This window comes from Trachymyrmex cornetzi, unplaced genomic scaffold (assembly GCF_001594075.2).
Source record: "Trachymyrmex cornetzi isolate Tcor2-1 unplaced genomic scaffold, Tcor1.1 scaffold345, whole genome shotgun sequence".
Classification (NCBI taxonomy): domain Eukaryota; kingdom Metazoa; phylum Arthropoda; class Insecta; order Hymenoptera; family Formicidae; genus Trachymyrmex; species Trachymyrmex cornetzi.
In genome coordinates this window covers 366592-380608 of record NW_017298164.1, presented here as the reverse complement: position 1 = coordinate 380608, position 14017 = coordinate 366592, and the positions used below count along the sequence as shown (strand labels likewise).

The 14017-nt window shown below is 37.8% G+C and overlaps 2 protein-coding genes across 2 annotated transcripts in view; one reads left to right on the top strand and one right to left on the bottom strand.

Annotated features, from left to right (window-relative positions):
• The window catches only part of qin (tudor domain-containing protein qin), a 215126-nt gene that overhangs the window by 129837 nt on the left and 71272 nt on the right, over window positions 1–14017 (top strand). The window lies entirely within an intron of this gene.
• LOC108763199 (uncharacterized) overlaps window positions 1–14017 on the bottom strand; it is an 83831-nt gene that overhangs the window by 9568 nt on the left and 60246 nt on the right. The window contains exon 2 of the mRNA XM_018510627.1: window positions 7779–7970. Within this exon, the coding sequence (XP_018366129.1) occupies window positions 7779–7970 (192 nt within the window). The remainder of the gene's footprint in view (window positions 1–7778; window positions 7971–14017) is intronic.

The following is a 14017-nucleotide window of genomic DNA, read 5'->3' as shown; positions in this document are numbered from 1 at the left end:
GGGGGAGCCATAAATTTGTCAAGAGGACAGACGCCATTGGCGCACTGCCAATAATTAAAAAAATGTAAAATTTTTCTTAAGATCAAATATGAAGAGATAGAATATTAAATTATTATTTAAATTGTTACATTGGTAAACTATTATTTAAATGTATAATTCATAAAACTTTTTATTTTTAATTATATTAACACAAGAAACAGAATAAGTAATGAAATTCATGTTTTTTATATCTAAGAATTTTTTTAGATTAAAAAATATTTTTGGAATTGTGATTAAGTATTTCCGAAATATTAAAAATATATATATATAACATTTTGCTGTAAATATTTTTGAGTCTCCCTTTGTGGATCTCTCTCTCTCTCTCTCTCTCTCTCTCTCTCTCTCTCTCTCTCTCTCTCTCTCTCTCTCACGCACATATACGCACAAATCTATTAATACACGTGTACGCTCGTGAATTTTTGAGCACTGTTTCGAATATTAAAGGAATTACTAGTATATTCATATATTATTCGATGGAGTTAATTTTTCATTGATTAACCAATTTCAATGGATCATTAGTTAATCATGGATCGTAGAAGATTAGGAAAAATATAGCGGCGAATATGCGTCGGTCCTCCTCTATGAATTAATCATCAACATTTGTTATGCGCATATTATTGCACACGTACATTGTTTATACATATTCGGTCAATATCCTTTCGACATAAATTCATCTTCATGAGCGTCGCTATCCTGATGGCAGTCTTGCGTTCGCGAATGAAGGGCTAAGCTTCGACGTCTGCATGATCCACGATCGCGCACTGATCTTTCCTTCTCTCTCTCTCTCCCTCTCTCTCATTTAGCATCCGTCTTCCTCTCTTTTACGTCTCAGCCATCGTCATAAAGTCAGTCAGGCGCACGGGACGAGGTTTGCTGCAACTCCCTCCACACCCCGTATTGTTCCTCCGTCCATCTCTCTCTATTGCACTCACGGTCCGCCACCCTCATCCCTCCTACCGTCCCTCCATTCCTCTCTCAGCGGTACGCCCCTCTCTATCACCCTCTCCTCCGCCACTCGCCCCCGTTACCCCGCCATTGTCCGTATGTCATGAAACGCGCGTAAAGACGTATCTGGTTAAGGTTCGCGCGAAGGAGGGGGATGAAAACGAGCAGGAAAGGAAGAAAAGGTGGGAAAGGGAGGTAGTCGAGGGGGATGAAAACGAGACACGTAACGGATCTCGTATTTTCATCCCCCTTGCATCTCGCTGCCCGCTTGGTTCACCCGAAGCTCGGTTCGCTCGCAGGAACTGTCGTGACATCGAGGAGAGCTACGCTGGTGCAGAGTTCGTCCGGGGTCGGGCTATTTCATTATCCTATCCGGGAGAGGCGTACTGTGATCCGAAGTGGAGGGTGAGGGGGGGGGGGAGTGCGCACCTCTGCGCGACCCTTCGGGAGATTGAGAACCGTTAAGTCAATGAGATAAGTTTACGCTACCATATTGATTCGACGTTGCAGCTACCCTTTTCTCCTCGCTTTCCTCGCTCGAGAATGATTTTATTGCGCTCGTCTTGTACGGGACGCGAAACAGAATTTGCTTATAGAATGTACATGTTACTTACTTTTTTACACATGTCAGCTGAAATCTTCCGGATACGTAAAGAAACATGCGCTTAGAGAAAAATATAGTTTTAACAACTATTAAATTAACAACTCTAATAATTTAAGTACTTGCAATTAGTTTTACAAAGTAATAAGAACTAAAGTAGTACTGAATACTATATTTTTATAGTATTTGGTACTACTTTAATTCTTATTACTTTTTAAAATTAGTTACAAGTATTTAAATTTTAGAGTTGTACTTTATAGTTGCCACAACTATTTTTTTTCTCTCAATGTGCGATTGAATGGAGGAGCGCACGAACAATTCATAAATAAAACCGCAAAAATATGTTAATACAATATAAAGAAATTAAAAATATATGCAGTATTTTTTTGCGTTTCGAGCTATTAAATTTTTATTAATTATTTTTGTTAAGTTACATCTCAAATTTTTTTTCTATTTTAGCGCAAACTGCGATCACAGTTTGAAATTTTGATTTTTTTTGAAAGCTACTTTCTGTGTTCAAAAATTCATTTCATTTTATATACAATATTTCTTTTTTTTTCTTATTGTCTGTTTTATCTCGCTATTTTTACTCATCTGTCTTTTCTCTTTACGTTTTTTGTCTTGTTATTTTCCTTTGCTCTCCGCCACTCTCACTGCATGATCATCCCTCCATCGACTTGGTTTCCGCTCCCTTTGCGCCCTGCAACGTTTCAGTCGTTTCGAGGCAACATAATCAGCCCTTGTCGGAAGGGTGTCATGGTAGTTAGCCGACACACCGGAGTTTACGATGGAGCGACGGCATCGTAAATTCCTCGTGCATTGTTTGGGAATTTGTGAGCGCTAATCGGTCCTCGTCACACTGGCGAAAGGCGCGCCGACGTCGTCGTTCCCGTCGACGACATCGTCGCCGTCGCATCGTTGTCGCTCTTCGCTGCAAGATTGACGTCAACGTCGACGACGGTCCGTCATCGATGGATATTCGTGGAATTTCACGCTGACGCTCCGGCGAATTTCTCAAATTCGCAGGCTTAATCGTAGCGCTGCACATTTATCGGATCGCTCGGGAAACGGATGGACCTATAATCCACGCCAGATTCATTTTTGAAATATTGGAGGAATATTATCAGATTACTCTTCGCGTAGCGTTAAAAAGATCTGACATTTTGAAAGCGGTCTTTTCGTAACGTATTCCGCTCGATAGTTGTATTTAAAAAAATTTTAGAACTCGTATATTCTAATTCTACGACCAATATATTTGTTTCTATTCCATAAATTTATCTTATGCATTTATCATCGCGTGACGATTATCATCGTCGGCTACAAAACACGGGATTTCAACGTGACGGCCGCGTTACACCGAACCGCGATCGATTTAATCGCACGACGAAATACGTTTAATGCGTTATCAAATAATCAGATCTCGTAGAACAATGGCCGAGCGGATTAACTGCGTATATTATTCGCGTTTTCCACGACAGGTACGTGAACCCCTTCGGGCATGAGCCCGAGATAAATAATCGTTCTCCGTTCCGTGAAGTTTCACGAGTGTACTCGGTACCTGCCCGAGTACTCCAGGTACTTACGGTCGTATTTAATTTAGTGTATGAATTTTATGCGCGCCGAACACCCCCGTGTTGTATGTGTTCGCTTGTAAATCAGCCCAGCCGACATTCTCTATCGCGTGTAACGTGCACACGCAAGGGTTGCCGCCCGTACAGCCTCTCTTCAACCTTTACCTATCTACCCTCCGTGGTGGCGCGATGTGCAAACTCCATTATAGGAATTTTCCCTCCGTACGCGAAGGCTGCAGCAAATATTTTACGATCGATCGGCTAAAGGGAGAGAAGCCGGCCTCCGTAGGGCGACCAAGGCAAATCGAAGCGGATACCGCTTGCCTGCTTGCGTTACGATAGGTCAGCGTTGAAATTCAAAGCGGTCTTTCAAAGAACCCATTAGCCGACACAAAGTGACATAAATCGCGCTTAATGTGGTATGACCGCGCGTTTAATGGCAAACAAGGTTATCGCGATAGTAACTCTCTTAGAGAAGATGCACTTAAAAATGCGCCGCTAATTTTATCTGTCGAATGGCATACACTTTTCAATTTTCTGCGAGCTTCTTACTATTTGTCAAAGTGTCAACTGAGAAATACTACACCGTGGATTTCGTGTATTTTACTCGCGTGACATCGCCTTGCCTCTGTAAGATTTATTTTTTCACGAAAACGAATCGCTAACGACGTTATTTATTTTTTATGATTTATAGTACAAATTTCTTTCGAAACGGAGGAGCATGATGAGGTGGGAGAGACTGCATCACTGGTGAAGTCGAGATTAATAGCGTTTCTCGTTCGGTTACACTGACGTGAATTTACGATGCTACTAATGCAGTTACCTCGCTTTAAAGTAACGATTTTTGAAACCAAAAGCAACCGCTCCTTCGCATCGTGGTGAGAATCGGCTTGGAAAAAAACAGGGACGGTCCATTACGCGTAATTCACAGAATGTAAAGTACAGAATCTCATTAGTAAGCAGCTTCTTTATTTTGCCTTAAGTGCAAAAATTGTCGAGTACACACGCGACAGTGCTATCTTCCAGGCATTCTTAAGTAATTTTGCATCTTCTCAAACTTCATATTTTCATAATTTTCTCGATTTTGCGACATGCTCAAATAATTATCGTGTATAAATATCGCGAGCGCGTCACTATTCTATCATAATCAATCTACAAAATAGCGATAGTATCACGGAACAATTTTGAAACTCTGAACGATCTATTAAAGCGCTTATCGACAAATCCATCACTGGTTCTGCTTAATACACAAGCAGATTTAACCCATTAAAGCCTATAATACTCTGAAACTTGTAGACGAAGCTACGTTCTCTCCTGACTTGGTCTAATACTCCAAGTTCACGTGCTGTTATATAGCAATAATTATATATTTTTTAAATTATACAGTATACAAAGCTACGATGTTTGAGCGCAACTACTAATCGAAATAATAATAATAATAATAATACCCTCTGCCGTTGGCACTGAATTTTAACTCTTTTATCAGCAAGAAGTCTTCGAGAAAAACAGCAAATTTTTATAGTTTCGGATTACATAAAGAAATGGAAAAAATTCTGGTATACTTGTCAAAGTTTTAACATGAGTTTTTTTTTATTATAATAAAAGTCAAATTCTATTTTATTTATTTTTCACAAATTTAAATTCGGCGCATTATTTGAAACATCTATAATCTTTGATCGTTTATTGGCGTTCTCTATGAAATTTAAATTTACCAAAATATCGATGCTTTTAAAGATCTCTCTAGTTGCCGCCGTAGGATTAAATTCACTGATAAAACCACCTCGATGGGAAAGGAGTTAAAAACCGACTTTCGTCGATGTTGTAAAATTCATATCGAATGGCTCGTTTCAACTGAAAAAGAGACTTTAGAGAGAAACGTTAGAGAGAAACGGTTTAAAAAAAAAATTTACGAGTGACAAACGGTCGTTACGTGGTGTGCCCTTCTGTCTCGTCTGAGCAGAGAGCGCGGAATATCAGTGAAATTGCTGGTATCTCCGCGAAACGGAGCGGCACCTTCGTATTCGACGAGTTCCTCCTCCGGTTTGAGCGCGCTTTATGCGATTGCGGAAACGAGGAGGAAAAGGTAAGAAGCGGATAGAAGATAAGTTATTGCTCGTCGAGGTATGCGGCTACGTATTTCCTTATACTTCCGCCTCGCGCCGGCATCTTCCTTCTCATTCCGGCGTCTATTGTCGGCCGGATTACCCGCTGAAGGGTGTTCATGAACGCTGGCAGTATTGCGTCATCCGTCTAGATTTAAATCCCATCCATTTGCGGCCGGCAAATCTTATATAATCGCACTCTGCAAAGTGTATCGCTCGACCTGACGTTTCATTCGCATCTCCACGCGTATATATACGTTCTCGCACAATCGCCATTCTGTACACTGAAAGAAAAGATTGGCTGCTGCAGCAAATTAGATGGTAAAATATGGTGTAGCATTTTTAATTGGGTGCAGCAGCCAATTTTTGGTTGCATTAGCTAATCGAAATCTTATACTGAAATTAAGGATAAGCTAACACAACCAAAAATTGGCTGCAGCAACCAAAAATTGGCTGCTGCACCCAGTTAAAAATGCTATGCCATATTTTACCATCTAATTTGCTGCAGCAGACAATCTTTTCTTTCAGTGTAGAATAGGCTACACGACATGTCCCAAAACTGTCAAAAATCGTGATATCTGCACTGAAAGAAAAGATTGGCTGCTGCTGCAGCAAATTAGATAGTAAAATATGCAATAAATTAGATGGTTAAATATGGCATAGCATTTTTAATTGGGTGCAGCAGCCAATTGTTGGTTGTATTAGCCTATCCACAATGTATAAGATTTCGATTGGCTAACGCAACCAAAAACTGGTTGCTACAGCCAATTAAAAATGCTATGCCATATTTAACCATCTAATTTATTGTAGCAATCAATCTTTTCTTTCAGTGTAACGCAACCAAAAATTGGCTGCTGCAGTCAATTAAAAATGCTGTGCCATATTTTACCATCTAATTTACTGTAGCAGCCAATCTTTTTTTTCAGTATAGAGGATGTCCTTATGCCTACTGCACACTGAACGCGATGGACGATGAGCGACTAGCGATATCCAATCAAAGCTCTGGCTTCTTCTCACATGACGATGTAAAATCCGGTGTGCAGTAGACACTATGAAGCCGATTTTTTGTTACTTTGTCGAACATCGTTTCTCCTAGCTTTTAATATTGAACCATATAGATTATAGATATTTTTAAATTAATGTTTATATCGGGGCTTCATAAAAATCGACAGTCGATAATTGAAAGAAATAATTAGTGTGTCTAAGGCCTTGTACATATTGCAAGAAATATATTAGGAATACAAGAATAATTATTAAAAATTAGGAATAGAAGACCTAACACACAAATAGATATGAATATATATAAAATACTAAACATTTATATATTTTATATCTTATTTGTATTATGCGTTAAGTTTAACTCTTCCTCATTTTTTTATTTAAGGATGCATTACACGTATTTATTAATAAAACAAAAAAATATAGATTTTTCTAAAATGCATTTGTGTGTGAAATGACTTTGAAAGTATAATAGAAAGTTTGGCAGCGATTTAGAACTTGGAAAAAATTAGATTTATAAGAAGTAGACATGTGTGGTTTTTTTATAAATTAACCAAGATTTCTATTTATCTAAATTATAAAATTGTAGTGTTAAATATAAATTTTAATCTTAAATATTTTTATTTGGAAAAGTATCGGTCCCAAAACTTACAAATAGATTTTTTTTAATTATCTAGGCATTCTGGACCACTCGACATATCTTGCCAGACTTCTATCAGCATTGTGTGTATAAGTATATCAAGATAAATGAAACCTTCCACCGAGATGCACACCTTTCCGCGCGAAACTTTGCTCAGAAATATATGATAATTTCACAAATGTATTAGATTATTCAACTGTTATATACAGTTACGTATTTCTCGCGGATTCGGGGAGCGTTCTCTATTCTTATGAATAAGAGGAAACGCTCGCAGACGGTACTTTAAAGTAAAGGGTCAATTCCACGCGTAACTCCCGCGTTCCTGACATTTCTCACAGTCTGGCACCGTCGAGCGTGAAATATTTTCTGCTCGAGAATACGGAAGACGCGTTCGACGGAGAGTGTCTACGCAATCGACTTGTCTCTTCTGCCTATTTCGTCATATTTCTTGCTTTCTCCATTTCCTCATTATTTCTCATTAAGTATCTGACGGAGTTACTCGCGAGCGTCTTGCTTAAGAGTCCGGCTCATCTCCGCGTAAAGTTTCCATTTCTGGACTTTATCTATTTCTCGCGAGCGAGAAATAACGATCGGTGAACTTTTATATGCGATGCTGCGTCCACTCTCGATTTCAAAAGATACTCGGTGCGGAAGAAGGAGAGACAAGGGGAAAAAGTGTGACGTGAGAGAAAACGGGAAGAGAAGGGTGGGTAAAGCGAAGCAGAGGAGGAAGAACGGATTCCGGAAGCTGTGCACACAGAGATGCAAGAAGCGTGGGATGAAAAGAGCGAGACTGTTGCGAGTCAACCGGGGATCGGCCCCGATCCGACAAACGGCTCAACAAAGGGATAACTTTGCGCAAGATGATCTTGTTTACGTACCGGGTATCGATTTACCGAGATCGAGGTACTCCCGCACGGACGGGCTCAGGAATCCAGGCGGCACGGCCGGCGCCTCGTTCGTCGGATTGTTCCTCTCGTCCACGGGATCATCGTAATAATAGTCGTCCTCGTCGGGATCGAGGGGCTTCGCCCGCTTTGACACTTTGCTGCCCTGAGCGCCACGCACACCGCCTGCAAAAGTAATTTTTAGCTGCAAAATACATCCAAATATGATACATAATAATTATAACAATCTTTATTGAAATGTAAAATAACAGAAATGTGGATAAATGTACAGTAAAAAATAAACGAGAAGATGCACCTCAGGTTAATTCCACAGTGTGCTTTTTGTTTCCTGTTTCTCGCAGTTTGTCTCTTGCCTTCTTGATCAAAAAGGGAAGAGACAAACTGCGAGAAACAGGAAACAAAAAGCACATTGTAGAATTAGCCTCAGAAAGTGAAGCATCAGTATGTTGTTTTATGCTAAGAAAAATGATTGCTCGATTTATTGACTTCCTTGTAAGTAACGGATTATCTTAAAGAATATTTCTTTATAATAATCTTAAAATATACTTATTATTATATATAATAAGCAAAATGAATTTGTTTTCAATTTAAAATCTTGATTGAAGTATTAGACTTAAGATTCAGAACATATTTTGAATAAATGTGATGCTTGTGATGAATTTATGATAGATATGCGGTATAAATAATAAATTGTTAAATTAACGAGTTAACAAAAATAATAAAAAAAATATTACGAGAAACAAAATTACAAATGAAAGGAAGCAAATGAATGTGAATTATAAGCGTAAAATTCGACAAAATTGAAGAACGAGAATGAATCTAAAATTAGCACATCATATGTTAAACATTTTTACTATTTATTTCTGTAATTAAGCTTGTGAAAAACTTTAAATTTATACAAATTTATTTTGCCTATTAAGAATTTGGTAGTCCATTTTTTTTCAATATTTAAACATTCAAGCGTTTTAATTTACGGAAGTTCGAGTTGATTTGTTGCGCCCCAAAACTAATGGCTCTGTTATCCTTTAATTGCATTGTGCGCGCGCTTTTCTCTCCGTATTAATTCGCATGATTGAAGTGTTCTGTGCTGCTTCTACTGTTATTTCCTTCTTGAGTCCGGATCTCTCCGTGAGAAGAGAAAAAGAAAGTGGGGACTGAAAGAGTTTTTTTTTAGAGAGAGAGAGAGGAAGAAAGAGAGAGAGAGAGAGAGAGAGAGAGAGAGAGAGAGAGAGAGAGAGAGAGAGACGACAGAAACCAGCCGCCTGGAACCTCCGGGAGTCGTGGTCATTTGAACAATTTGAAATTTAAATCATTTGAGAATGCAGGTCGACCGTCACGAGTTCCCGAAGGTAAACAAATTTTTACAGTCTCTTTAATTCATGCGGGGGAATGTTTAATCGATGTTGTTCATCGCCGCGCTGTTTTTCTTGGCAGAAACATAGCTGCTTTAATGCCTTACCTCCCTTTTGCCCCTGCATGATACAGGTACACAACCGTATTTGCGTTCCAAATGCGCTTTGTCTGAACGTAAAAGATTCCTTCTATTGTACGTTCTCGCTGAATATTAGTTACGCGGATAATTTTTGCGAAATTTACGTTAAAATATATCGTAAACGACAACATGACACGATGGTAGGTGGACCTTCGACAAACGTCGAATTTTCCGGCTCCATGTCAAACATTCGATAACTTTTCAATTTGTCCCATACGAACGGAACGCACACAGTCGCCTAATCGAGAAGCGATAATAGCGGTTTAACGACAGAGATTGGTCGCTGCGAACTGAAAATTAATTAACTCGGAACTTTCGAAGCGTGTTAATTTCGATCAAGTGCCAGCCAATGTGCGACTCGGATCAGCTCGACCGCAATGTAGTACGCGAATATGTCTTGAATAACGCAGTCGAGTAGCGGTACTCGGTCGGCGGCTGCAAAACTTCGACGCGTCCTTTCTGGATACCACAGATGTGTACCTCGCGAAAACTTTGCGTCGTCTTGCCGCGTGAATGGACGAAGTTTCGTGTCGACGAAACCAACAGACTGGGTCAAGTCTCGAGAATCTTGAGTTTGGCTTCTACAAAAGTAGCCGTAGCCTTACACGAGCAGTTGCCTCGGCTACCAACGAGAGTCACATCCGTGAGGAGGTGAAGATATTTAATATCGAAAATTAAGACGAACAAAGCTTCGAAATCACGGATGCAGAATAAAATATTTTATCACTCGGTATTTGATTAAGTTAATAGTCGATCGACGAATTGTCATAAAAATTGGAAAGAATGACAAATTTGATTATTCGCGATTTTTAACTCGCGAGCGTTAATATCAATATCAAATATTTCTTACAAAGGTGAGAATCCTTTTCTAGTGTACATTTTTATTTTGTTTTACAATGATGATTTAGCGCCAATACACTCTAAACTTTCAACAGTAAAAATTTCATTCCAAACAAAAGTTGCAAAATCACTACTTTAAAAGTGAATTTTTACTTCTTTGAACTTAATTGGTCTACTCTTATGTAAGGAGTGGATTATTTCAACCGACTCGATCAACCAAAGTGAATAAGTTAAGCGAGACGCAGTCATTCTGATTTCGTGAGGAACGTTTCGTGGAGCTCCGAACAGATAGTGTGTCTTCCCGTAAGAGAAATTCAATGTCTGTACATATAAAGGGATGGGCTGGGATGGTTAGAATTGTTAGACTAGTTTTGTGCTATATATAGAATATAGTTTATACAAATTTTTTAACGTGTGAAACTTCTTACATAGAAGTTTGTAACTATATCTCCTTTTTTTAGAGAGAAAATTAATTTTTCATAATTAAGTAAAAATTATTCATTCTCTCCTTGGCGTGATTCCAAGTAGAAAACAAACCAAAAATTAGTCAGAAATTGACCAGAAATTCTGGTTACTAGCTAGTTTCTGGCTAGTTTGACTGGTCAGAAACTGACAGGTTTGTGCGACGCTTGCTTTGCCAATAACTGGACAGTAAAATTAGTTAATTTCTAACAAGATTTTGACCGGTATCTGACTACTTTTGATTATTTTTTAAAGAGTTTCTATCTAGTTTCTTAATTTTTTTATTTTATGAACAGTTTTTAAGCAGTTAATAACCATTTTCAAAGCAGTTTATGGCTAGTTTCCGACCAGTTTTTAACTAGTTTTATAATAAATTTTTTAGTCGTTTCCTAACCAATTTATGACTAATTCTAACTCATTTTCTGAAAAAATTCTAAATAGGTTTAACCTATTCTTAGCTAGTTCCTAACCAATTCCCAAGCAATTTTTATAAAAATATAATAATTAAATTAATATAATTAAATTAAAGTAATATGTTAAACTCTTTACGATTTTGATGTGTTATGTACAAATTAAAAATTAGATATTACGAGATATTAGGAAATATTTACGTGTAATATATAAATTGCGCATATCTTTCTTAACAGCTGCTTTTATATATTTATATGTTTAGTTCCTGACCTGCTCATGTAAAACTGCTCATGAAATACTACCCAGTATTTTCAGAATTTTTACTGGACAAAAACTGGTTAGTATTTTATTACTATTTTTTCGTGCATAGTTTATGGCCAGTAACTGGCCATCAAACAATAGTCAGTATTTTCTGGACAAGTTTTTAATAGTTACTGTCTAATTAATTTTACTTAAGAAAAACTATCCAGTTTCTGGTTAGTGACCAGTTTTTCGTTGAAATTTTTCTCCACGGGATATTATTCGGTTTATAATAAAAAATCTCCAAATTTATTCCTTTTTAACAGTAATAAATTCATTCCAATTATTGAGTGGATTTTCCACTCCCACCTTGCAATAAAATTCGCTGGCTCAGTTGCCACTAACGCTCGGAGTGAAATCTCAATCCAATGCAGTACAATTTCACTGCTACAGATTTAGAGTGATATTATCCTACAGTACATTCAAGTTTAAATATCGACATAGTTATATGCCCATTTATACAAAGCGAGCTCTCATATTCGATAGATGAAAGCTTTCTTAAAAATTTGGTACCGTAATGATGAAAATCATTTTATTACGAACTCCATTAAATCGTATATTTTACTAAAACCTTTAATGCGACGTCCCTGTCACATAAATGTGACATTCGTATTATCTAATGAATATTATATTTATTCAGTTCCTTGAAATTGGCACTCTGCTTTAAGATTATGAAGAGAAAATCTGCAAGTCATTGCAGTCTTTGAATATGAGATAATTAAATAACAGAATATCACAGTAATTAGACAAAACAAGAAGTCTTTCTCAGCGAGTTTTATTCGAGACAATGGATCCGGAATAAATATCACTCGGTCCTTGATTAAGTTAATTATCAATCGACGAATTGTCATCGGTTAGAAAGTTAGAAAGGATAAAAAATGTATTTATAATTTAAACTAGTGAGCGGCAATATTAAATATTTTTCACAAACGTAAGAATCGCTTCCACATGTTTGAGCAAGATATCTTTGCTATCTCAATGAGTTTTGTAAGCCAAAGAGCATAACAAAAGGTTTCCTATCCCGTTTGTCATATCATAGATTTTCATTGATAGGTGTCAAAACAATTCGTCGTCCCTCTCATGGTAGTTACATGCAATGCACGAGCGAATTCGTGATTAACGATAAATTGGACCACGTAATCACGCTATGAATCCTTAGTAGGGCGTATCATAATCGAGGATAGCATATGTACTACGCCGGTTTACGAAAGCTCGCCGGAATCCCGTGTTCATCCTGTTTGATACCTGCCGCGGCGTCCGTGCCGCGGAAGCTAATTAATGGCTCATCGACGAGCAGAACTTTATGCGTCAAAACGCAGCGGTTTAATTCGCGCTCGCGAACAATGCGTTGGTGTGCGCGCGGGATTTATGATCGCGTCGTGTTGTTGATTTTCTTTTTTTTCCTCCCTCTCCCTTCTTTCTCGCGCATGAATTTTACCGCTGCCGCGCTGGTCGCGCGTGAAATACGATTTTCATGTTACGCAGGATCCCAAAAAATGCTCACTGTAAATACTATTAAACATCGTAAAATATTTCTGTCCGCGCACGAATCAAATGTTGTTTAATGCTCTTCAATGTGCAAGATAAAATATTTCTGCTTTTTTTTAGGGATAACGCGCCACGTTTATGACGTTAGTGAATAATGTTTATGATTGTGTGAACATTTAAACGAAAAGTGATTTTTTTAATAAGTGATTTTTATTTTTCTTTTTCAAATAAAGATTTTAAAAGAAAACTGTGGAAATGTCCACTAAGGAGGTCTGTGGTCGGCCGCAGCGTTTCATCCTGGTCCCACACTACTAGACTCATCAGTAAGGCGATGTAGTGTGAGACTTGCCTTAGACGCCTAGAATGAATCCAGAATGATATTCTATTTAAAAGGAATTCGCGCGGCGCGGTGCTTACGCGAACCGAGTGAGTCCCGTGGACCTCTAGTGGCGAGTCGCCGCAACTGTATCTGAGGTGTGTGTGTTCTAATCATTCTATCTACCGACTTAAGCCCAGTTCCACAACTCGTGGCTAACTTAATCGAGGTTCAACTTGTTTCTCATCTTCTTGCAATTCTAGAATTCGAAAGAGATAATGAATAAATTGAACTTCGGTTTAGAGTTATTTTGTGAATTATGAAACTGGATTTTAGTCATGAATTTTCATTACCTGGTTAACTTGTGGTTTAGATTCAACCTTATTTAATTTGATGATAAAAAAAAGTGCTTTTTTAGCTATGATTCACTAAACTACTCTCTAAATCTGAATCAGTGGATAATTCTGATATCAGTGTCAAGTATACCACTGGTAATTAGTGAATGAAATGTGAAATCTCTAACGTAGCTAATCTTTATTATGTGATCTAACCTTGTTTTAGTGCATAAATTCAACAAATATGGTATTGGAAGATTGAAATTAACGTGCAAATATTCAGTATTTTAGTTATATAATGATTGTGTATGGTAAATAGTGTTTAATAAAGTTATGAGGAGGTATTTAGGTTATTAAGATAAGGAGTAAAGAGGATGTGAGTACAAGCGAACACCGAAAAAATTGTATTCTTGAAAGATGTACTTAATATTTCCTCTTAACAAATATAAGAATATTTCCTCTTAAATTAAGAATATATTCTTGATTTGTGAATGGGATCGTTACTAACACGCGCGTCTCGGCGCTGTTTTCGATGATGCTCATTTGTTTTCCACGCTGGATCACGCTC